The 25,823-nt window shown below is 45.8% G+C and overlaps 1 protein-coding gene across 3 annotated transcripts in view; it reads left to right on the top strand.

Annotated features, from left to right (window-relative positions):
* The window catches only part of Sgms1 (sphingomyelin synthase 1), a 265,773-nt gene that overhangs the window by 237,843 nt on the left and 2,107 nt on the right, over positions 1-25,823 (top strand). For all 3 annotated transcript variants that reach the window (XM_032891806.1, XM_032891803.1, XM_032891804.1), the window contains 3 exons: positions 6,775-6,892; positions 21,054-21,207; positions 25,247-25,413. In XM_032891806.1, the coding sequence (XP_032747697.1) occupies positions 6,775-6,892; positions 21,054-21,207; positions 25,247-25,413 (439 nt within the window). The remainder of the gene's footprint in view (positions 1-6,774; positions 6,893-21,053; positions 21,208-25,246; positions 25,414-25,823) is intronic.

The following is a 25,823-nucleotide window of genomic DNA, read 5'->3' as shown; positions in this document are numbered from 1 at the left end:
ATGCACACACGCACACACATGCATGCGCACACACGCACACAAACTCCTACCTAGTTGTTTTCTCACCTACAAAATGAGAATGGCGATAGTTTTAATCCCATATTGTTATGATGCTGAGTAGAAATAAATCTCCAGCATCCCATAAAGTCCTCTGTACTCAGGCTGGTACTCGTCCCAAATCCTTCTTAGGAAAGAGCTCTATCCTTCCCAGTTTTCAACCCAAACATCTTGAGTTTTCTTCCTTGATACTGATTTTTATCAAATAGTCTGTAAATCTGAGTTTTCTCACTGCCTCTGTCACTCCCACTGTGACCTCTGTCACTAGAGCCTCCACTGATCTATTTCCCTTGGGTCAATCAACAATCAGTGTTTGCAACTCTGACAGTGTATCGGCATCATGTCTCTTCTGCCTCGGGTATCACTGAAGCCACTGTCTATATAGTGACCCAATGGTTCTGCTAAAGCTAATGGTTCCTTTATAGACAACGGTGGCCCTGTAAACTTGATTCACCATTGTTTGTTTTTTGGTTTTGGTTTTGGCTTTTGGAGACAGGGTTTCATTGTGTAGCCCTGGCTGTCCTGGAACTCACTCTGTAGATTCCCACCTGCCTCTGCATTCCAAGTACTAGGATTAAAGGGGTGCCACCACCCCGCCACTTCCTAACCGCCTAACAGGTCAGCAAGTGGTTAGGCACACTGGCCGCTGGAATCTTCTTCCAGCCCTGGGTTTTATGGGGATCTTTGATTTCCCTGATGGCCCAGTTGATACTTAAACCCTCCCTACCTTAAAGTCTCTTCCTGAGGGGTAAAATATTGATCGTTGCTAAATAAGGATGCAGATACCAAAGGTGTGAAATTTCTTTAAGTTGGATTTTTAAAAATTGAGAAGGCATTACACAAACATAGATGCATTCTGAGCTGGGAGCTTGGGTTTCTAGATTCATGCCACCATCTTCCCTGGGGAGATGCCCAAATGCTAGGTGAGTTCTAAAGGTCCTGTAGGAAAGCATTGCCCTCTCATCCCTTGGACTAGCCTTTCCTTTGAGTGTTCCCCGCAGCATCCCTGAGTGTAAGGCCAGGAGGCCTTCTGGTACCCTGGAGATTCTAAGGCCCTAATGAATGCAGAAAGCTCTGTGTTGGGGATGAGAGGGGAGGGGAAGGAGAGAGGTGGCAGAAGTCAGTCTCTGATCCCTAGTGATTTTCAGACCAGCTGGAATGGAGCCATCTCAGCAGACATCGTAAATGAAAATGTGAATGGGGAAAAAAAGCCACAGATGTAGGGTGGGGAGCAGTGAGCATCTGTGCAGATTAATTCCAGCAGATAAATGAAAGGGCTTACAGGGCAATGTGTGTGGACAGAAATGGGGAAGGGCTGTTAGGAGTGAGAGAGGAAGCTCCAAATGGTCCTCTGGTGCTGGCGCCTCTGCTGACCGAGCTGGTCTCACCAACGCTAGAAACACACATTATTTTGCTTTTATTGGGGTTATGAATGGGTTGTTAATGCTGTGAAGAAGTTTAAAAAAAAAATAAAGACAGGATAAAGAGAAACAGGGCTTCCTTAGAGGAGGTCGGCTCTCAACTGAATAGCTATGGCAGGTTAAATGGTAGGCATCAGAAAAGTTAGAATACGACAGTCCAGGCAGAGAGACACTGGCACAGAGGTCCTACCTACAGTAGCAGGCAGTGGGCAAAGAACTTTGGGTAATAAAGTACAAGTTTAGAGATTTTCTTTGAAGGGTGGGAGTGGGGCTAGGTGGGCAATGGTGGGCAGAGGCAAGGAAGATCTGAGGCTGTGTGGTCCTAGTGGAGGAGGGGAGTATATGCAGAATTCAGTTGACAGCCCCTTGATGGTTTCAAAGAAGGTGATCGTGAGTGGGTTTTAGGCTAATCTTGTTAAGGCTCTTGAAGTAAACACTACAACCTAGATTCTTATCAGCAACGGTTTATGTCCTCTTTCTGGAGGCCGAGAAGTCCAAGACGTCTTCCAATTTTCCCTGGATCTCTAGCTGTTCTTCGAAACCGTGTTCTCCTCACGTGGAGGAAGAATGCTAGCCATTACTCTCTGGACACTTATCTCATTCCTGAGGGCGCCAGTCTCAGGACGTCATCACTGGTGATTGGATTTTAGCAGGAATTTGAGAGTCCCACAAACACTGAGACCGTAGAGAGACAAGAGTTACATTGAGGACAGATTGAGACTCAAAAAATTCACTAGAAATTTGGATGAGGTGGAGGATTAAGGAAGAGAAGACGTAAGAATGATTAATTAAACAGGTTGTGACACATTTATTGTTTGAAGCCTTCATGAAACTACTAGATTCCCAGTGTTTTAGTAGTTACTGTGGTATACAGTACCTTAGTTAGGGTTTCTGTTGCTGTGAAGAAACACTGTGACCAAAAAGCAAGTTGGGGAGGAAAGGGTTTATTTATTTGGCTTACACGTCCATATTGCTGTTCACCCTCTAAGGAAGTCAGGACAGGAACTCAAACAGGGTAGGAACCTGAAGGTCTGTGTGGATGCAGAGTCTTTAGAGGCTTGCTTCTCATGGCTTGCTCAACTCGCTTTCTTATAGCACCCAGAACCACCAGCCCAGGGATGGCACCACCCACAGTAGGCTGACCCCTCCACATCAATCACTAATTAAGAAAACACATTCCAGCCAGATCTCATGGCGGCCTTTTCTCCAGAGTCCCGTCATTCTGGTTTCTCAGTCAAGTAGACCAGCCAGCAGATGAGGAGATTATCAAAGTGCTGTATGGAGTTCTAGTCCATAGAAAATACCACGCAAAACATACTGAAGATTTTGAATTAAGGTTCAAATCTAACTAAAGTAAAACAGAATCTCAACTCGCCTGTGGGTACTCAAGTGGGGTTTCTCCTGCAGTGCTCAGCATCGTTTCCCTAATTATTTCGTCTTGTGGAATTATACTTCAGTTTACACTCCATGAGACTCAGTTTCCCTTGTGGGAAATAAGAGTTGTAGCCATGCATTACTGGAATAATGCATTTTAAGAAATAAATGGGGTTGGAGAAATGACTCAGAGGTAAAGAGCACAGGCTGCTCTTCCCATGGGCGGAGTTCAGTTCCCAGCACCCACAGCAGCTGACTCAGCGACCTGTGAGCTGGTTCCAGCGCTGCGCCAGGCTCTGTAGGCAGTGGGCACACGTGTTGTGCATATAAGTATATGCAGGTGCTCAAACATACAAAACGAAGTAGATGGTACAAGGCTTAAAGGCATGAAGGAGAAATTTGGCAACATTCTCCACTTTTTCCTAAGCATGTTTTGACCTCATATAAATGGTGAGTTAAAATAAATATTGTGATACCCCATTCTTAGTTCTGTTCTGCAGCCTTTGCGCTTATTGCTAGCCTGTTTCCCTACTAAGAAAGAAGCAAATGTTATAGGACATTTGTGGAATGTCCTATAAAAGGTCACCAAGAAAATCTTTGCTAAAGGTAAAGCTAGCACATGGTTGGTCCTGCTGTGGCTCGGTGATGGGACCCGGTGGACTGCGTGCTCGACTCTCCGAGCAGCGAGTTGAGCTGCGTAGGAACCTTGAGCTCTGCCCACCACGGTACCTCTGAGTCTGCATCATGTTGCGTGCCGTCTTCCTCCTTGCTGCCTCTGTTGTGAATCTGATGCTTGCTCCACCGTTTTGTGTATGGAAGCCAAGTGCTTCCAGAAGGCAGTGGGTGATGACGTTTACATCCAAGAAATGGGTTAGAAACAAATGGGAAAAGTATGAAATAGTGCTAAATCTGGGGGGGGGGGGTCAGAGTGGTCATTATCTATAATTTCTTTAAATGTTTTTAGTCTTTAAAAGCTTGGGAAATAGAGTAGCTTAATTCTGAGCCAGCCAGCAGTGGGTGGGCTGGTGCTTGTCCACCAGCTCAGTACCTTAGTGATGGAGGTAAGGATCAGCAGTCGGAAGCCATTGTTAGCTACACAGGGCTCTGAGGCCTGGGATACATGAAACCGCGTTTGCAGGGCGAGGGATGGAGTTAAACGCATACCATCCAAAATGTTTTTGTGCTGATAGACCTCTTCAGGCAGCCCAACTTCTACTCTAAGCCAGGAATCGTGTGTGTCCTGTTGCTATTTAATCATAGAAAGACACAACTTGTGTACTTTCAGTATTAATCAAGCTTCCCAGTCTCTTCATTTCTTTGGCCATTTTCTTTTAGATTTTTAAACCTTTGTACTAAGTGCCAGAGACAGTCTAATCCTGGTGCGTGCAGCCTGGTCATGGAATCACACAGTCAGATTCTAAGTCCTGTTTCCTCTTTAAATTAGGCATGTTACAAAGTTCAGTAGCAGCCTGGGGCCATGACTCAGTGAAACAGTACTTGCCTGTATTCAAGGCCCCGAACTCAACTTCCTACACCCGAAGCCCGGCCCCCATCCAGCTTTATAAGTCCTCTATCTGCACTGGAAACACCGTGCTTTCCCAGCAAGTCTGAATTGTATGTAAAATATTAACACTTGTACTTGTATTTTCTTATAAGCAAATTTGATAGGCACAGTGTTCCCAGGGGGGCAGAAATGAGTGTGATATGCAAAATAGTAAGGACCAATACTTACCTATTCACAGATATTATCTGCAGGATGATAGTTACTGCAGTGCGAGCAGATTGAATGCGGACTTTGAATATGACAGATATCCTTCTGGGCCTTTGATGAGCACCTGGGATTTGGGGAATCATATCCTTATATCCGGCATCTAACTTCTTGTTAGCATTTGCTTAATCTCTAGTAATTCTAGTAAAAGAATCTTCTAGGATTCTTTTTCTTTTTAAAACAATTATTTTTTTATTATAATATGATTACATCGTTTCTTCCTTCCCTCTCCCTCCTCCCATCCCTTTCATATGCTCCTCCTCTTTTCTTTCAGACTCATGGTCTCTTTTGTTATCGATTGTTGTTACCTACATATGTATAGACATATATATTCCAAAATACATAAACACAACTGTTCAGTCTGTATAATGTTACTGTAAAATGATAGTTTTCAGGACTGACCATGTGGTATTGGATTAACCAATGGGTGTGCTTGTTGGGGAGGAAACCTGTATCTCCCGCCCTCAGCGTTTCTTAGTTACCAGGAACCTTTGTGTAAGGCGAGGCTTCGTGGTCTTTTCCCGTCCGCCTTTGTGTCTATTGGTGTCATCCCTGTCCAGCTCACATCTAGGCAGTCATGTAGGTGTGACTTGAGACATTCTAAAGCGGCACCATGAACTCTTAGCGTCTGCTTCTGCTTCCACGGTGATTCCTGAGCCTTAGGTCCAGGACTTGTGGATGTAATCACTGGGATTGAGCTCCACAATAGCTCACCCTGCTCATTTCACATTGGCACTTCCTTTGTGGTATTCTTGGCTGACATCTCTAGACTTTACTCTTCATGTGTCGTGGCTTTCATTAAACTTGAAGCCGGGGCACACACCTCTGTAAGACAGCTTTCCACAGAGTAAATCCTCAACCGTTGGGAGAGAGATGAACAGGTGACTAACAGGAACAATCAAAGCCAAAGTCAATACAATAGTTCTGACCCTGCTTCAGACACAGATAAGGGGACAGGAGACCCGCCCGTCTTCGCCATCCCCAGTTGACTTGTATGGACTGTGTGTATGCGGACAGTTCGCTGCTGGAGGAGTAGAAGGTTGTTTTGCTCATATTCATGTACATGTGAATGTGAGTGGCGGGCCACAGTAGGGGTCACTCAGTTCCTCTTACTAAAACAATTAGGAATGAGACGATGTCATTTGGCCTCCATACTCAATCAGCATAGCCACCTTAAGCAAAAAATAGGTACAATACACAACACCATGTGCTCATTAGTCTAAAGGGAAAACCCATTCTGTCTTCCTTTTTATTCACACTTCCCCGCGGCAACTTGACCTTTCCAAGCCTGGAAGAAAAGAGCCACAGGATGTGATTGTGGCCAGACAGGAGACAGTTAGAGAGGGACCTCATTTAAGGACACTTAGGACTATATTAATGGGGTTAAGTCCAAGAAACAGATGGGCTTTGGTGCTAGAAGAATTCATAGGACTTGGTATATACCTGTACCCATCCCACTCACTAAAAACCAGTGGTTCTTGTTCTTATTCATATTTTGTAGGTGACTGTCTATTCCTCCTCCGTGAGGGATTTCCAGATATCATTTCTAGAGCTCTTGTCCTCATTTTACTTACTCAGAAACAGGAAGGAAGCAGTCTCTGAGGCAGCAGAGTCACCAGGAGTTGTGGGGGTCGGACTCTGTCGTCTATGGTTCTTTCCTTGATCGTCTGCTATGCGCACCACAGTAACAGTTTAGCGTCTGACTTCTTAAACACAGAAACACCTATCATTGTCATTCTGATGCCATTCTCAGCACCTCTGCAGTCTGTACAGGGACGGTGAACCTTTGCCACTACGACACAGACTCTGTGCACAGACTCTGGCCATCTGAATGGGCTCTGCTTGTCCATCAGTTGAGTGGCAACTCAGAATTAAGGCCCATACAGCCTACTTTGTTACACTGTAGATCGCTGTGATTCCTTTTGGCCAGTTAATGGCCCTTTTTGTTTTAAATAAAGTGCAACCACAAACCGACATTAGTCTAAAATGCCCCGTTCAGATCTCAGATCTTTTCTTAGTGACACTTATACCATTCTGATTTCAAGCTCTTGACTAGATTTCTGGGTTTGTTTTGTTGGGTCATTGAAAACTTTGAGTAAATGAACCTGCAGAATTTCTTGACTGAGAATCTGCCCTGTTTTTCCCTTTTTCCAGGTCTATTATTAGCAGAAGATTTTTCTGCATAGTTGGCACGCTGTACCTGTACCGGTGTATTACAATGTATGTAACTACACTCCCAGTACCCGGCATGCACTTCAACTGTTCTCCGAAGGTAAACGACTCCCCCATGTCCTTTCCCAGCTTTGTTTGTTTCTCCTCTTGCCCTGGGGACCTTAGACCAAGGCCAAGATGAAAACTGACTCAGACTCACTTTCATCTGGAAATGTCTCTAAGCTATAGGACCAGACAGCCACACCCTTCTCAGAATCCCCTAGCCTTGCCAGCTGCAGCTTTGAACAAATGGGAGCTTTGCATGGGGGTGGAGCTCTTGGCTTCCTGCCAGGCTGTTAACTGTGGTGCAGCTCTGGGTGTGTTCTCCTCCCTGAGGTAGAGCTGTTTCCCCCAGCATGGCTTCCTTTCAATCCTTTCAGGAGAGCAGGGCAGGCGCACTCCTGGCCCCTGGCAGTCCTCTGCCAATTCATATAACACTGTTCTGGGAAGAGCGTGGGGCCGCTCATCTGCTATCTTTTCTGGTACCCAGAGGTTTTGAACCTATCCTTCTATTCCCAGATTCAAATAATCGTTACCTTAGAAGAGATTTTTTAGCTAGAAAAGCTTTTGAAATGTCATCCAATAGGAAAAGACTTAATTCTTTAACACATTAAAACTCTTTAGTGCAATGAGAAAAAAAGGCTAAGTTCTCACCTTGATTTCTTGACTTTTAATATATATTAAATATAAATATATAAAACAGATTTAATATATTTAATGTATATTATATATACAAAATGGAAAATACCATACTTTGAGAGCATTTGTCTGCACTGAACCATGTGCTGAGATAGCGAGATGCTTTTGGTTTCATCCCTTTCTAAGTCTCTCAGAAGGGCTTTAGAGAAGGAACTTTGATGTTCACTTTGGGGTTTTTTAATGGAGTCTTTCTGCTAGGGAGTTCTGGATCCTTTTCGTTTCCTTGTGCACTTTCTCTCTTCCCAGACTCAGCAGCCTCTCACAGAGAGAAGGCTGGTTACTCTCCTGACTCTGTCCAAGGTTCACTGAACTCTGGAGAGCAGATGTCCCAAGTGTCGAGCCTTATCAGCAACCCTTCTCTGAACCCTCTCCTGCTGTTCCCCAGTCCTTCCATGAAGCCAACCTCACATCCTGTTTTTATCCTTTGTGAAAACTCCCCCAAACCAACTTGCAGTGCCCAGATTGTAGAATTCACTCTTTATTTATTTAATATTTGGAAACACTGTGTTATTGAGAGTCCAGCCACTCTTATTAAGAGTCTGGTTGAAAAACAAAATGTTGTACACTGTAAACATATTAAGTGCAGCTCAACTCTGTTTGTTTGTTTGTTTCTTTTTTTTTTTTTTTTTTCTAAGACAGGCTTTCTTTGTGTAACCCTGGCTATCCTGGCACTAGCTCTGTAGACCAGGCTGGCCTCAAACCCACAAAGCTCCGCCTGCCTCTGCCTCCCCAGTGCTGGGATTAAAGGTCTGCACCACCTAGCTGCAGTTCAGCTCTTAAAAGAGGGGCTGGAGAGGTGGCTCAGTGGTTAAGAGCACTGACTGTTCTTCCAGAGGTCCTGAGTTCAATTTCCAGGGACCACATGATGTCTCTGAAACCATCTGTAATGAGATTTTAAAAAAAGCCAATATATTGGTTAAGTTGCCGCAAAGAAATAGAAAGATGTTGCTTCTGAAGATAAATCCAGGGGCAGCTCTTCCTCCCTGGTTCTAGTGCTGTGCCTTTGAAAGGGTGTCTGCGTCTCTACTCACCCTTCGAGTTTAGAGCTAGTGAGCTGTGGTTACTCAGTCATCAGTGTACTGACCACAATCTGTGACTAAGAATAGCTCTCGGGTTTTGTTGGTAGAGGCAGAGACATAGCAGACATGGCATGGAAACTAGCCCAAATGTGTCACCCAAGTGCTGGCCGGAAATCCAAACTCGTGCGGTGATTCTGCAGGAGTTTTCTGTAACTCGGCGTCTTAAAACGAGCAGGTGAAGGCATCTTCGCACACCTTCGTGAACAGTAGTTAAAACCCAAGACTAATTTATTTTGTAGAATAAGAAAAAAGAATTTAGAACACAGCTTTTATTTCATTTTATTTTTTTAATGCTGGATTTTGCCCAGGGAATCTGACTTTTTATTTTGTTCTGGAATTTTCCTATGTATTTAGTGTAGAGAGACGAGCGTAAGGAAATCTGTTATACCCAATACTCAGATTCACTTGTTATCAGACTTGTTATTGTTGGTTCATCTGTCTGTCTTTGGAAGTATTTTAAAACACATACCATACAGTGTTGGCATGATATCCCTGCAGAGGTAGTGTGTATCAGAAAACTGGGCATTTGATTGTGTTATACTCTTGGTAGTAACAGAATTGATACTTCTTTGATAGTGGAAGTTATCAGTTCATGGAATCTGTCCACTTGTCTTGAAGGCACTTTTGATGGTCTGTTTGCATTGATTAGGATCCAGACTCTCTACTTAACAGTTGCTTTGTCTGTCTGTCTGTCAGACTCTTTCTCCCCATGCCAGTAGAGTATGAGTTGCAGACCCTTGGTCCTGGTGCTGCCCACATTCACCTGTTTGCTGTTAGGTCACTTGCTGCTCTCTGCCCTCCATACTTCCTCTCGACAGGAAAGTTTCTTTGGATACTTGGTAAGGTTTGGTTTTAGCAGGTTTGGCAAGAACTCTTCATGGAGAGGTGGTAAATCTGTTTGAGTCCAGAGAGAAGAGCTGGGAAGGACCCTCAGGTGGCAGGTCAAGTCTGGGAATCGGTGTTCTGCCAGATAATGGAGTGGCCCAGTATGGGCCAGTGTCACAAAGGAGAGAAGAATGACACTCAGAGGCCTCAGAGACCAGCCCTGCCCACTTTAGTCATGAGGCGAAGGGAATCAGAATCAGAAATAGCATCGTTGAAAGTCACTTGTTGTCAAAGATGTCTTCACCCCCAAACTGCCATCAACCTCCAAGACCAAAGTGGGCGTGGTGCTGTCCTGTCCTTCCACTGAGAACGGGACAGTCTGCATTAGGCAGCACTGTGTTTTAGGAACTCAGGTACACAGGGTGAGCCAACAGAGATGTACCTCACTGAAGAACCTTAAAACTTGCCTGGTTCAGGCTCCTACCTGATGGAATGAAATTTTGCAATGGAACCGTAAAAGGATCACGATAAGTCATTAACCCTGAGGATGGGAAGGAAACACGAGACAGATAGGAGCAGTGTTTGTTTATGGGGTCAAATGGCAGTAATTAGACAGAGGGAAGACAGGAAGGGAAAGAGTTCAATGACTGGTTTTACCACTGGAATAATTGTAAGTGGGAAGGAAAAAGGGGTTAGTGACTTTGGGAAGGACACAAGTACCTGGGAGACAGCCAAGTGGTAATATTTATGATAGCTAGGTTTGTGAGTCTCAGGTTGGAGTGAAAACCAGGGCTAGGAAGTAAATATTTGTAATTTATCACATTCTGGATGATGGTAAAAACCTCTAATATAGATGAAAAGTCCACAGACACAGAATATTCAGTGCTTATATAGTGAACTGGGTATTCAGGATCTGAGATCTCTTCAGGCTGATATTGGTAGGTTCTCTTAAAGTCTCACTTATTACTAAACTTACTGGGAGACAGTTGAGCTTTACATTAGAGCTCTGCTGAGTGAGGAACCTAAACCTGGTTCCACCGTGGTGAATGGGGTCCCACATTCACCTCCATACTAGGATACCTAATACTTCCCTCAACATAGGGTTCAAAACGGACGCTTGTAAGAAAATGTTTGCAACAAATCTATGATGGTCATGACAGGACTCTCACAGGAATGTAAGCACTTCAGCACTAGTCATGAGGTGATGACCAGTCAGCCTGCAGAGTAAGCCTCCCGTTAGATGTTGCTGCAACAGTGATAAGTCACTGGGAACAAGGAAAGGGAAGTGGATCTGCTCACTTCCTGAATTAAAAATAACAGAATCACCTTCCTGTATCCTTGCGGTGCGTGGGTGCCGGGCTTATGCTGGAAGCTGCCCAGCGTAGCCTATGGCAATGTCACCACAGCTTTTCTCCTAGAGTGTATATGGCTCCCTACCTCCCGTCTCCTATCATAGCTGTTTAGGATTTACTAAAGATAAATAGATAGATAGATAGATAGATAGATAGATAGATAGATAGATAGATAGATAGATAGATAGATAGATAGATAAAATACAGTAATGGTTGATAACCTTTGGTTTTAGGTAAGTTTGTGGTTTTGTTTTGGTTTTTTTGTTTTGTTAACTCTTAGAAAAGAGAAAGTGCCCTGTCGTGCACACTCCCCAGGTGTGCACATACAGTCCCATGACAACTTTTGGGCAAGCTGAACTGGCAGTGACTACTAAGCCTAAGCCAAGCCACATGCTGGTTCTGTTGTGGTCTCTGTGCTGACCTTAGATTTCAAAAAGGAGATGACACCTCAACCACGGCACTTGGCAGACAAATTTCACTTGAACTTTTATTCAGACCCTCAACAAACCAGGTCCCTGTGCGTCAGGGACCTTGCTCGTGTTTGGGCCGACTGATGCCTGTTGAATGGCACAGCTTCGGGAAGCCCTCCCCGTTTGGTTGTGTCTACTGCTGTCCCCTTGTCTCAGTGTGAGGTTCCCTCGGTCTTGCTGCTATTTTCCCGTAGACGTTGGTGTCGTGGGCTCCTCGCCTTGGACAAGTGCATCCTTTCAAGGCGGCAGCAGACTCTGCTTCAAGGCCGTTGTAGGTAAACCCTGTTCTCCCGTGGCCCTTGGAGTTTTCCACAAGCCCTCCACACTGACACACTTTGGTAGTCTGATTAGCCTTCGGCAGCCTTCTGGGGGCTTCAGAAAGAGCTGGTTCCGTTTCCGAGGTAATTTGATGTCACAGAGTTAATCATGTGGGGCACAGAGATGTGCTTGCTTTCCTCCAACCTTCTGTCTACTCTCATTTCTTACTGTCAGTGTAATTTTCATTTTTGTTTTCATTTTTTCTGTTTCTTGGATGTAGTTTTCAGTAACATACCCTATCCCAAACATTTTTCTCTTTTCTCTCTGCTACTGTTCTTTCTTTTCGTTTTTAGGATCAGTGTAACAGCAATGTAAATTTCTCTCTTTTTTTCTTTTTTCTTTTTTCTTTTTTTTTCGGAGCTGGGACCGAACCCAGGGCCTTGCGCTTGCTAGGCAAGTGCTCTACCACTGAGCTAAATCCCCAACCCTGTAAATTTCTCTTTTAAAAATTACTTTTATTGTAAATTAATTTTATAACAGACACACTGAAAGTATGTACTAGAGGGAAATTTTTAAAATTCGCATTTCAATGAAAAATCCTTTATGGTTATTTTTCTCATAAGTCTAACTCTACTATCTGTACATCTGTCACTCTTGTTGCAACTTGTATTTGACAAGTTCTCTTTGCAACATTTTCTAGATCCTTGGCATGTCCAGTTTCCTTATTGAGGAAGTGGTGTCACTTGCTCAGATTGCAAGAAAAATGCGGAATTGTTGGTGTGATTTCAGTTGATTAGAAGGGATGATTTCCCTGAGCAGTGTCTCTGGAGAACCTGTCATGGGTGGACATAGTTTTGCATATTAAGGGCACACATCGCAAGTGTTCCATCCATCCTCACCCCCAGTCCCTAGGCCTCCAGCGCTAAGGGTCCTGTGTGACCTAACAGGTCACTCCCTGGCTTGGCCACTCCTTCCGGTATGGATGTGGGGGTTCTGGTTGCCATGGAAGCACAGGAGAACAGCCACTGCTCTGGGCATGCATGCAGCTAGAGGTGTGTCTGAGCCCACCGAGGCTCAGAGAGACAGAGTCTGCCAAGCGGAAACAGCAAGAAGATGGGCAGAAAGGGACCCTGCAAGGGAATTTAGAATAACTTGAGGTTAAGGGAACACGGGTGTCTGGTCCTCTGATCCCAGTGGCCAGAGATGAAGTGAGGCAGACAGACTGTGGACAGATTTAAAGATTTCCAGACCTTCGGAAGCCAGGAAAGGTTTTGATGTACTGACAGTTGTTTTTAGAAATACATCTCACTAGTCATGCAATAGGACATTTGGGTGAGGGAGACATAGACCTCAGTTGGTGCTAAGCTGTGTTATCCTTTTTCATGTTCACCCATGGTCCACAATGACTTGTCCTCATTTAGTTCTCAAAGCAATGAGTGGAGGAAACTGCATCCAGTTCAGAGGCATGTGGCTCCGCCCAGTGCTTCAGAGTAGCTAGGGGACAGACATGTGGCCAGGGGACAGACATCTGGCCACACATCTGTCATAGGGGATGCTTGTCCATGGTTGTGTAAATGAGAGGTAAGGGATACCTAGACCAGGCCCTGGGGGAAGGGAGACACTGGGAAGGCAAGGAAAGCCTTACAGATATTAGGAGTCATGCACCAAGAAGAGGAACGGCGTTAACTGGGAGCTCCAGAGAGCCACAGAGGAGACTTTACCTCCTGGCTCAGGGTGCAGGAAGGTGGGCACGCCTGCAGCTCCCTGGACACACGAAAGGCCATCGGCGAGCACTCTAAAATATCAGGCGGTTGTGCTTGGGAGTGCCTCCCCCACAACCCCACCACCCCCGCCTGTGTTTCATTTTGTGAAGCTTTGTTTCCTGCTTGGCAGTGCTGAGGTTCGAGCCCAGGGCTGTCACCTGCTTCTCTCCCTGAGCTGTAGCCTCAGTCCTCAGTGGTTATGCTCGAGACAGTTTAAGCATAATGATAATCAGATTGTAATAAATCAAAAGGAGCTTTATATAACGCCAGAGACACTTTAGGGAAAAATTAATAAATGTAAAGGAAGTAGAAGATGACTATTTGGTAGCCATCAAAGAAATAATTCAAAAATTATATTCCATCATGGGTGTGCACCGAAGCTATTAGGTGAAGGTTAAGACCAGTAATACTCACACAGCTTTTCAGAGTCATGTTCTTATTAATTATAAAGAGGCAAAGGTAATATGTTTAGTAGAGAAGTCTAGCAGGCTTTGCCATGGCCAGGTAGTCACACCAATAGCAGACAAATGGCACAGGGGCTTCTTCGGGGATGCATGGAATGGAGACCACAGCCATTTTGTTTGTTCTGCCAACAGCATTTACTTTGGATTTAAGCATTCTGCAGCGTTCAGAGACTATCCAAGGATGCGGATGAACTTGAAGGTGTGACGATCACAGAAGAGCTGTGGTGGATACTGACAGCCGAGCCTGTCTGGTCACCTCAGCGCTGGTCCCTGAGCTCATCCTAGATCAGCCGGGAAAGGGAGATGGAAATGTTGTTGGGGATGTTGAGGGCTCGGAACAGAGAGTATCAAGTGTGATTGGGGTTGAATCATTGTAGATTTCATGAGCCTGATTACAGGAGAGAACTTCTTATTTTGGAATTTGGAGCGAGGTATTATAGCACGTATTCTCATGACACAGAGGGAAAGAGAAACAAGTGTGGTAAAATCGTCAGAGCTGATGTGCCAGAATGAAGGTCTTCCTTATTCATTACACTGCTCTTTCCATATAAAACACTTTAAAATGAAAGCACGGATACATTTTTGTAACCTCTACTCACTAACTAGGTTGATTAGAGGGACTTGAACACTCCCACGCCCGAACTTAGAGCAATGTCATTTTACTAAAGGGACATTTTGCTTTAAACACTGTAGTGTGGGTAACAAATCAGAGCTGATCTATATTTAAGGTTTTTATGAGGCCTTTGGATTCTGTCCCTGTTAAAGCATGTGAAAAAGATGAATGCTTTTGGCTGGAGTAACGGGAGGCTAGTGGCAGATTAGTGTTTTATTGCTGATGTTGCTTGGAGACCTCCACCCACCCAAAAGCCTGCTTAATGGGGAAATTGATGCAAACATTTGAGAAGGGGAAGGGCCAAGCCCTCCAGAGCCAAGTGGAAGTAAGCCGTGTAGGAGGAGGCAGTCCAGCGAAGCCTTTCCTGCTGAGAAGTCGTGGTGGCTAGAGTGTGTTTGTAGAGGAAAGCTTGTCTCTGCTGGGCTGGAAGAGTCTGAGTGTCTCTTGAGTGATCAGGAGACGGTCACAAATGAGCATCCCACGGGGCTGCTGATTCAGGGAGCGCCATGTCAGTCTAATGGCATTGAACCCGAGCCCCCTCCACAGACCGCCTTACTTCTTAGTAGTGACACTGTCTTCAATCTCTGTAATGTCAGCAATCACTTTGAAAACAAATCGTGCCAGAGGCTAGAGTCGGAGAAATGATTCCCACTGGGTTAAGTTAAAAACTGATGTTGGGTGCAGGACATGCATAGGGAAAAGCAGGCAGTAGACAGAAGAGAAAGGACCCAAACACATTATGTGCACATATGAATATTAAATAAAGTGGTTTGTCTGGGAAGAGAGTTTCAAGACCAAGTGTGTCTGTGTGGCCCTGGGTGTCCTGGAACTTTCTCTGTAGACCAGACTGACCTTGAACTCAGGGAGTCCCACCTGCCTCATTGAGTGCTGGGCCTAAAGGTGTGCACCACCACCACCAGACTTAAAATAAAGGCCGAGGTGGATTTGTGCTCATTGCTGTTCCTATAAAGTGTGTCTGGGGAGCCAGAGAGACGGTTTAGCGCATGACAGCATTGTCATCAACCTGTGTTCATTCGCCAGAGCAGTGTGAAGGTGGAAAGAAAGAAGCAACTGTACAAAGTTACCATTCAGCCTCCACGGGGGTACCACAGTACACGCATGCACAGCCTTCCCCAGCCATACACACAATTATAGTAAACAATAAAGATATTTGTAAGCCAGACACGATGGTGCATACCGATAAAGCCAACACTAGGGGAGGTCATGAGTTTGACGCTAGTCTGGACCACATGATGAAAACCCGTCTCACACACGAGTAAAACCTCTTAGAGACCAATGTAGCATACTATAAACCAGGAGCGCGTGAACCAAGTTGAGATCACCTGGTTTTAAAAGGCATAGGAAAAGGTAAAATTGATTAAATTTTATTAGAATAACAGCAACGGATGAACCTGGAATTGTTGCCCCCTTGCTGTTTCAGAAGGTGTTTACAGCTATTGCACCTCCTGGACCTCGAGTAATTTGGGTCATAGATAGAGCCCTTAGATCTGATCCCCGTCAGTGTGTGCATCCCTGGGACCAGTCAGCAGCCTCTGTTCACTTCCTCTTCTGCCAGATGGACAACATGACATCGTTAACCAGCAAACAGGCTTCGGATGGTACGATGAGACAGTTGATGGGGAAATCCCTTTAACCTTTAGAATCTCTATGTACAGAACACATGGTGCTTTATTCTGTAACACCACCCTATGGTGTCTGTTTTGCTGCCCAACAAGGAGATGGAGAGACAGCAAGGGGAAAGTAGAAATGGCAGCTTTGAGCAACTCCTTCCTGCTGAGGAATCTAGAGGAATCTACCCTTCCGGCTGTTTTATTTCCCAGTAGGGCCTAACGAGTATTTCCTGTCTTCCTGTTAATTTGTAAGTATCCATTCTTGGTTTAGGACAGCAGCCTGCCCATCAACACTCAGGAAATGGCTTGCTTTACAGACATTTGGGACGTCGGCTGGGGGAGATCAAGTTTGTGGCCTTCTTGGTGGCAGGCTGCTCAAGGCAGGAAGACGAGCTACTCTCATCTGTCCCTGCTGTGTGGTCCTTTACCTGCCCTGCTGTTGGCCTGGGTGTTTAATTAAGAAAGAGTTTTTGGGGACATGTGGTCAGTAATGAACTTTCTGTTTGGGAGGAAAGACTGTCATTTAGGACCAATACACTATAATTTGCCAAAGTAAGTAGATTCTATGAACAGATGGTTGAATAGCAGTTTTATAAGGAATCCTTGGCAGATCGGGATAGTAGGAATATGACACTGACAGTGTGCTCATACTTCTGTGAGGGGCTTAGGCTCCTGCAGGAAGAGGTATTCAGTATGGATTCAGTGCTTGGTTTAATCAAACTCTGGGGTACTGGAATGGTGGTTGGCATAGTGCTTTGCTAATAATGTGGTCGTGTGTTGTTTAATGACAAGGGTATGTTTTGGTGTATGTCACCAGGTTGATTCATTCTTATGCAAACTCCATACCCCTGAGGTTCCTGCTGTGCTACAAAACTAGCCTTATAGCACATGACTGCATTGAACATTAGAGGCGAGTGTAACTGGATTTCAGAATGCATACATCTAATCATAAAAAGATACAGTACAAACCATAAAAGATCACTGCCGGTGCAGCTTAGGGAGGACCAGGGAGTGAGCATGAAGTCCTGGGACATGAAAGTGTGCTGCTGAAGGCCTGACGGGTACTGCACAGGTAGGCAGTGCTACATTTGTAAAGACTTTTTCCTCAGTAATAAATTGACACTTACTGTAACTCTTTATAAACCTTTGATATTAGTATTCTTCTATAAGGTTACTTACCTTAAAATACATTATAAAACTGTACAAAGATATTTAAGATACATATTAGCTTAAGCCTACAGCAGATTCTCTATAGACAGGATTTCTTCACCACTCTATACAGAATTCCCTCATCACTGCACACAGGTTCCCCTCCCTCACACTGCACACAGGCTCCCCTCCCTCACACTGCACACAGGCTCCCCTCCCTCACACTGCACACAGGCTCCCCTCCCTCACACTGCACACAGGTTCCCTCCCTCACACTGCACACAGGCTCCCCCCCACACACTGCACACAGGCTCCCTCCCCACACTGCACACAGGCTCCCCCCCACACTGCACACAGGTTCCCACACAGGTCCCTCCCTCACTGCACACAGGATCCCCTCCCTCACACTGCACACAGGCCCCCTCCCACACTCACACACTGCACACAGGATCCCCCTCCACTGCACACTGCACACAGGATCCCCCCCTCACACTGCACACAGGTCCCTCCCTCCCACTGCACACAGGCCCCTCCTCACACTGCACACAGGGTCCCCCCCCTCACACTGCACACAGGCTCCCCTCCCTCACACTGCACACAGGATCCCCTCCTTCACACTGCACACAGGTTCCCCCTCCCTCACACTGCACAGGCCCCCCCCTCCCTCCCTCACACACAGGTCACACAGGCTCCCCCTCCCCACACACACTGCACACAGGCTCCCACACTCCACAGGCCCCCTCACACTGCACACAGGTTCCCTCCCTCACTGCACACAGGCTCCCCTCCCTGCACACAGGCCCCTCCCCACACTGCACACAGGTTCCCTCCCCCCACTGCACACAGGCCCCTCCCCCACACTGCACACAGGTTCCCCTCCCACACTGCACACAGGTTCCCTCCCTCACACTGCACACAGGTTCCCCTCCCTCACACTGCACACAGGCTCCCTCCCTGCACACTGCACACTGCACAGGCTCCCCTCCCTGCACACACAGGCTCCCCCCCTCACACTGCACACAGGCCCCCTCCCTCACACTGCACACAGGTTCCCCTCCCTCACACTGCACACAGGCTCCCCTCCCTCACACTGCACACAGGTTCCCCTCCCTCACACTGCACACAGGTTCCCCTCCCTCACTGCACACAGTCTCCCCTCCCTCACACTGCACACAGGATCCCCTCCCTCACACTGCACACAGGCTCCCCTCCCTCACACAGGCTCCCCTCCCTCACACTGCACACAGGCTCCCCTCCCCCACACTGCACACAGGCTCCCCTCCCTCACACTGCACACAGGCTCCCCTCCCTCACACTGCACACAGGCTCCCCTCCCTCACACTGCACACAGGCTCCCCTCCCTCACACTGCACACAGGCTCCCCTCCCTCACACTGCACACAGGCTCCCCTCCCTCACACTGCACACAGGCTCCCCTCCCTCACACTGCACACAGGATCCCCTCCCTCACACTGCACACAGGATCCCCTCCCTCACCCACAGGCTCCCCTCCCTCACACTGCACACAGGAAAGCCCCCCACACACACACACTGTCACTGTTATTTGTCTCCCCGTTTCGTCCCACTGTAGCGTTGGTTTCAGGAAGAACTGTCATCTCCTACTCTCACCTTTACTAGACTTGGTGTGAAAAATAATGATCTCCTGGCCCGGGCCCAATTTGGACTCCTTTTCCTATTTCCTTTTCATTCTTAACTAGATCATCACATGTGTAGCTCTTTCTGCCTATTTTCCCCTTTTACCAGAAATGGAAATACCATTTCTTTTTCTTGTTTGTTTGTTTGTTTTTTCCTGCACAGTCATCTCAGCCTCCCAAGTGCTTAGACACCAGGCAGCTATAGGTGATGACCTCATCTGGCTATAATTTTTTGGTTTGAGGGGGCAGAGTTTCATGGTAGGCTGGCCTTAAATTAGCCAAAAATGCCCTTGAGCACTGATGCTCTGTTATTAATTTCCTGCTGTGAAAAGTGAGACCTTCCTATCATCTGTACCTTCTTCTCCCTTCACCCTGCCATCCCTGGGACATAGAGCGTCTTGTCCTGTCTTCCTCTAACTCAGTAGAGAGCACTTACCTGGTTACAGCTCTATAAACCCTCCTCACCCCCAAGCGGTGTCCCTTTCCTGTAATTACTGTACAATAGTTTTTTCCCACAGAGCCAGTAATTGCCTTGTGCTTTCTTAAGTAGTTCTCTATATATTTATCCATTCTCAACTTAAGCTTTATAGTCAAACGTCTTGGCTAGCCCATGAGTCGCATGCCCTGGAAGACTTCTGTAAACATCTAGACTGGGCAGTTTGTGACTCCATGTTAGAGCCACCCAGCTCTGTGGCTTTCCTTTGTTGCCATCCTAGAAAGGCCTGCCTCTTCCTTTCTCTACTTATTACCTTGCTTTGTAGAATGCATCTTCTGCAGGTCCTGGATAAGGATACAGACACAGCAAACAGTCTAAAGTCTTTTTTTTTTATCTTTATTAACTTGAGTATTTCTTATGTATATAAAAAAGCTTTAGTTACATGGCTAGATCTAAAACTGGAAATCCTACTGCTTAAGAACTTGGAGCCCAGCCTCCTTCCCCACCCCTCATCCCGAAACAATCTTTTCTTCTAGAGTGCTCTCTAAAAGTCATTTGCATATAGATCTTTCATCTAAAGCTTGGTCTCAATCTCTGGGGACTTCGGCACAGCAGTACTCTGTTCTGATGTGCCGTGACATAGAGCTTTTGGTGTAGGTCCGCTTCCTTCTGTTGTGCCGAGCATTCAGGACGGTCGCATCCTCTTTGTGGTCTGGCAGCTCTGCTCTGCCAAATAGAAATCTTAATTGCTGTTTTGTAAAGAAATTATAATGAAACACGCATTTCCAAAGCTGGGATATTAGCAATTAGATGTTGAAAAGGGGATTATGATGATTAAATTGGCTAACTAGACTATAAAAGGATACTGCTGGGACTAGAGAGGTGGCTCAGTGGTTAAGAGCACTTGTGGACTTTCCAGCACCAACATGGTGACTTAGAACCATAAATAACTACTGTTCCAGGGGACCCTCTTCTGACATCCAAGGACACCAGGCACGCACTTGGCAGGCACGCGTGCGCACACACACACACACGTGTGTGTGTGTGTGTGTGTATATATATATATATACATATATATATATATGTATATATATGTGCAAGCAAATCATCCACGCACATAAAATAAATAAATCTATGAAAAAAGTTTGATGCAAACATTTGCGTGCCTTCTTTGATGGAGCAAACACAGGCTGCACCACAACAAAGTGAGTCATTTAAGCCATCCATTACCTGGGTATCCAGCCCAGACTTGCACTGTAGACAGCTAGATTACTTTATAAGCCTCTCTTACTAAAAGGAAGAGTAGGCAGTGTTGCCTGTGTAATTTCAGAGGCTGAAAGGGCATCGTTTTGAGGCCCTTGTTCCGTGCTTTTGATCCACTGGCCTCCAGTTGCTTTAGCTAGCGACTCAGAACTGCTATCTCTCGGGCACATACGCGTTTGCTCAGGATTTACATTTTCTTTGTCCAAAGTAGGAATTACGGTAAATCAACCACAAATTCTTTCTGGTTTATCGTAGTAAAACAAGTTGGATTGAAGCACATGGCTTAGTGGTAGGGTCTAGCATGCTTGAGGCCCTGGGTTAGAATCTCCAACCCCAGACCCCTGCTGAAATGTACTACTGAGAAAATTCTAGAGCCAAATATGTCATCACTAGCACCAAGTGCTTTCCAGGGCCTGGCACAAAAATGATAAGCACTGTGTGCTTGCTCGATGCGGATTGATTGATTGCATGTGTCTTGGAGAAGCAGAATACACAGAATAAGCAGGAACGATAGCAACGGTCAAGGTGGACTAACGACGGATCTCCCTTTCTCTCTTCCTCTGTAGCTCTTTGGAGACTGGGAAGCTCAAGTGCGGAGGATAATGAAGCTCATTGCTGGAGGCGGCTTGTCCATCACGGGCTCGCACAACATGTGTGGGGACTATCTGTACAGTGGCCACACAGTCATGCTAACGCTCACCTACCTGTTTATCAAGGAGTGTAAGTCTAAACGCCTTGCTTTGCCACTTCTCACCTGCCACGCCCCGTGGTCCTTTGGGAAATCAGTTTGGGGAAAGTCCCTTAAAGCAGTCTGAGATCTGAGGAAGCTGCCTTATCTGAGGAAGGCCAGGAAAGCCCTTGGCTACACCTCTAGACAGGGGGTGCCTTGTTTGTGGATATCAGCTATAATGTTTGGGTGGTTTTAAATGTATGCAAATAGAATCATTTACTCAGAGTGAATATATTTGAAAAATCCTGGCGGGAGGTTTCTGTCTGCTTTAGACCATATATGTTCCCAGATGAAAAGCACACACAGCCTTTATGTTTTTAGATACACCTTAGGCAGCACAGTAGCTGGGCAGTTGCCTGCCCTCCATGCTGTTAGAATCTGCCTTCCTAACAATAACCCCGAGTTATCACTTGCTATGTTTCACTGTTCCATCAGGGCTGCTCTTAGCGCCAGTTGGCCAGCCCACATGGCCTCGTTTTCTTTACTCCTACCCCATGCTCTCTCTCTTCCTCCCGAATGTTGTTCTTCTAAGGCTGCTCCTTCCTTCTTTCTCCCACCTGTTCCCTCTTCTAGGCTCACCAAAACTCAGCCAGCTATTAGCTGCCGGAATCTTTATTCACCAACCAGAATTAACTTAGAGGCAGGGTCCCAGAGGCTACATGCAGACTCCCAGATCTTGGGTCCCCATTTAGCACTACAATAGATAATAAAAGAAAACCTCAACATTTACATATATGTATATGCATATATGTGAGCGCTTGTATGTATATATTTGTGCATATATATGTATTTGTATGTGTATTAGTATATATATATTTGTATATTTGTATATATAAATATATATGTTGGTTGCATTTATATGTGTATTATCTTAATTAGGGGTTTATTGTTTTGATGAGACACCATGACCACAGAAACTTTTATGAGGGAAACCATTTAATTGAGGGCTGCCCACAGTTCAGAGGTTTATTAGTCCATTACAGCCGTGGTGAGAAGCAGGGTGGTACACAGGCAGACTGGGTTCTGGAGAGTTAGGTGAGAGTTCTACATCTGGACACACAGGCAGCAGAAAGAGCTAGTGAATCACTAGGCCTGATTTGAGCTTCTGAAACCTCAAAGCCTGCCACCACATGTGGTTTGAATATAAAAAAAAATTAAATATAAAATAAAATAATTTGAATATAAAAATAAAAGTATTTGAATACAAACAACACATGTAAACACATTCTGCTCTTTTTTTCTCTCGGGTTGTTTTGAGACATGAAACCTGGTTCATTCATTTTTAATTGCTATTAGGATTTCAGCCTTGTAATTGAACAACAGATGATTTATTTCCCTGGAAAATTCAGTTATCCTCAAAATGTTACTGTTAGAAGCTATTCAGTGAGACAGTCCCTCTGTATGCAGTCCCCACGGAGGGTAATAAGTGAAAGGGGAACACAGAGAACAGACATACCGCAGTCTGGAGTTAGCACTGTAGCTCCTGGACGTGCGTCTGCTGGGAGCTGAGTCAGCGTGGTCATGAGAAAGAAAACGGACAGAGAAGTAGTGCCAAGGTCAGAAGGCTCCCTACGCCACAAAGCAGAGCCTTGGCTTCCGTCTGCAGCAGACGGGTACACTTAGAGCGGTTGGGAACAAGGGAACAGTGTCATCTGATGTTTCCTTCTGAGAAGTAGCTTCAAGAAGTTCTGGTGAGAGCAGGCTAGACCAAGAGACAGTCATGCAGAGGAGTTGAGGCTTGAGCTCACTCTTGGGGAGAAGTGAAGGTATGGAAGGAAGAACTTGGTGACAGGACAAGCAACACGAGGAAACAGGAGCAGGCAGGCTGCTCCACCCTGTCTTTGAAACAGAAGTAAAGGAACCATTAAGAAGTGGGATGTTCTGCAGGGGCCAGGGAGGGAGGGAGGCAGGCAGGGAGGCTAGATGCCTAGTGTTTGTTTACTGTGTGACAACTACAGGGCATCTGACCTTTGTACCACAATATAACCAGGTATAGGGAATGGACACATTAGGGTTCAATTGCCATAGGCCCTTGGGGATAGGGTGCTCGCCCCCTACTGGTTGACCCCTGAAATTGTTTATCATGTTAAAATTGTACTGGACCATTGGCACCATGCTGTACTGGGAAACTTGGAGAGCTAGCAGGAGTCACAGAACTCTGATTTGGGATCCTGGAACTCTCAGCCCCCAGCATTCTGACAATGGAGAAAAACGTTTAATTTCTATGTGTGTTTGTTTCCTCATCTTTAAAATGAGCCTTTATTTCCTGAGTGGGAAGAGGCTATAAAAAGAAAACTAAGTGGCATGCATGGATACTCAGCAAGGTTCACAGAAAATGTGTAGTAGCTGTTCTTGGTGTATTGCTAAGGTATGAATATGAGTAGCCGATTCCTGCCCCCAGTGCCCAATTTTAAATTGCAAAAACAACCAAAGGGGAAAAAACCTCTTTCTTCCTCTTCCTTCTGATCCCCTCATGTTTTTCAGTTTTCACCTTACAATATATATATTATATACAATGTATATACAATATACAACTCTGTGATGATAGCCCCTCCCCCCTTCTGGCAAGGGTTCTCCCCACAGAGGCGGGCCTTTGCTTACTGGTTTGTTGGTTCAGACATCTCGAGTAGGAGCCGTCCAGGGAATGGTAGATGCACCCTGCCTGAGTGAATGACTGTTGGACCTCTCGAGAATCCAGTAAAAGTCAGCAGTCCCTTCTTCCCTGAAATGAGGACAGTCGATCCATTCAAAGCTTTCTCTGAAACCCCAGGCCCTCTAGTCCCCTTCCCATTGAGAATGTGGAATAGAAATCTCAGAGTCGTTCAGATGATGTGTGGGTGGGGAACCTGAAAGCAGGATGGTGATCGTAGCAACTATCACTGCATGGTCCGTGTCTAAGCATTTTTGGCACAAACATGAGCTAATCGCCAATTAACATGCCAAACTGGATGGGGAAAGGACCGTGAGGTTTCAACTCTACACAAAGAACCGCGGCAATGGAGTAAAGATGGGCGCACAGCAGTCCTCCCCAGGGAAGAGCACAGCACCAGACTGCCCAGTGTCAAATCACCAGCCCTGAGAGCAGTGCATACAAGGGATAGAGTATGGACTCCACGGGTTATCACTAGGAATATATGTTCATATACAGACACATGTATGCATGCAATAACCATCACTGGAAAGAGGCCATGAATTGGAAGCAGAGTGGGAAGAGATACATAGGAGGGAGGATTTGGAGGGAGGAAAGAGAAAGGAGAAAACACTAATTCAATTATAGTCTCAGAAATACACATTTAGAAAAAGCATCTGTGGCACAGTAGGTGTTGGATTTACATAAGGCACTTAACCTCAGTTTATAGGCTGCGTTTAATTAATGGCATTGGACGGCCTAGGGAGAGAGCTCAGTGGGTAAATTGCTTGAGGTACCAACCTAGCAATGCATGTTCAGCTCCTTAGCACGCACAGAAACACCAGGTGGGCGTGGCAGCACGCCTGTAGTCCCAGAGCCGGTGTGGGGTGGCGGGGTCCTAGGAACGAGCTGGGTGGCTAGACTAGCTAACACCCTCGAGACCTTCGGCGGCAAAGAAGGGTAGCGCAGTCAAGAAAGAAACTAGTCAAGCTCTGGCTTCTGCATGTGAGGCATACATACACACATCAGTGTCTATAGCCACACAAACATGCATACACACACTGCACGTGTGTACATAAAAGTGTCAGTGGAGCGTCTTTTACAGATGGAGCTCAGCACGCTGACCTGTGCACATTTGGTCATAGTCACCTTTTATGTTACATTTCTGGTTTTATGAAACAGGTTATAGCCCCATATAAATCACTGCCGCTAGTCATAGTTCATTTTAAAAGCCATTTCCTGCTGTCTCTAGTTATAGAGAAACAAAAGGTCCCTTAGATTGCTGGCCCACGTAATGGGCTTTCAGGGGAGACGTGTGAGACGGTTGGACCTACAGAATGGCGGGGACATGGGTGAGTGGTATTTAGAACCAGGACTATTGCAAATGTTTCCTCTTCTAGATTCCCCTCGGCGGCTCTGGTGGTACCACTGGATTTGCTGGCTCCTCAGCGTCGTTGGAATCTTCTGTATTCTCTTAGCGCATGACCACTACACTGTGGACGTGGTGGTAGCCTACTACATCACCACAAGACTCTTCTGGTGGTATCACACGATGGCCAATCAGCAAGTGAGTCACCCCCTTCCCTTTGACCTAAGCTTCTCTCGCCCCAGGCTTGGCGCTGCTGGCTGAGGCCAGAGTTGAGAGGTGTTGGAAAGACTGGGAATGTATGGATCCTTCCCACAGTTTCCCTCTCTTAGGAGTCACCACTTGTGGTGGTGCTGGCTTTTATAACACCATTCCTCTGCAGAGTCAGCGGTAAAGTATTAATGTAATTGGCCCAGATACGCTTTCTTCTGAAACATAGACACCCCCTGTCTGTGAAAAAAATATTCTCTAAGCCGGTCTCTGCACTTAGGGTGCATTCCTAACCTCCTTTGGTTATGATGGGCCCGTCACTAGTTTCATAGTTACATTTAATTAAGTTATTAAATAAATTTTATTTATTATATTTATTTATATGTGTTACATTATACAAA

The sequence above is a fragment of the Rattus rattus genome, chromosome 2 (assembly GCF_011064425.1).
Source record: "Rattus rattus isolate New Zealand chromosome 2, Rrattus_CSIRO_v1, whole genome shotgun sequence".
NCBI lineage: Eukaryota > Metazoa > Chordata > Mammalia > Rodentia > Muridae > Rattus > Rattus rattus.
The sequence above is the reverse complement of the archived record's forward strand: the minus strand, read 5'-3'. Positions and strand labels throughout refer to the sequence as shown.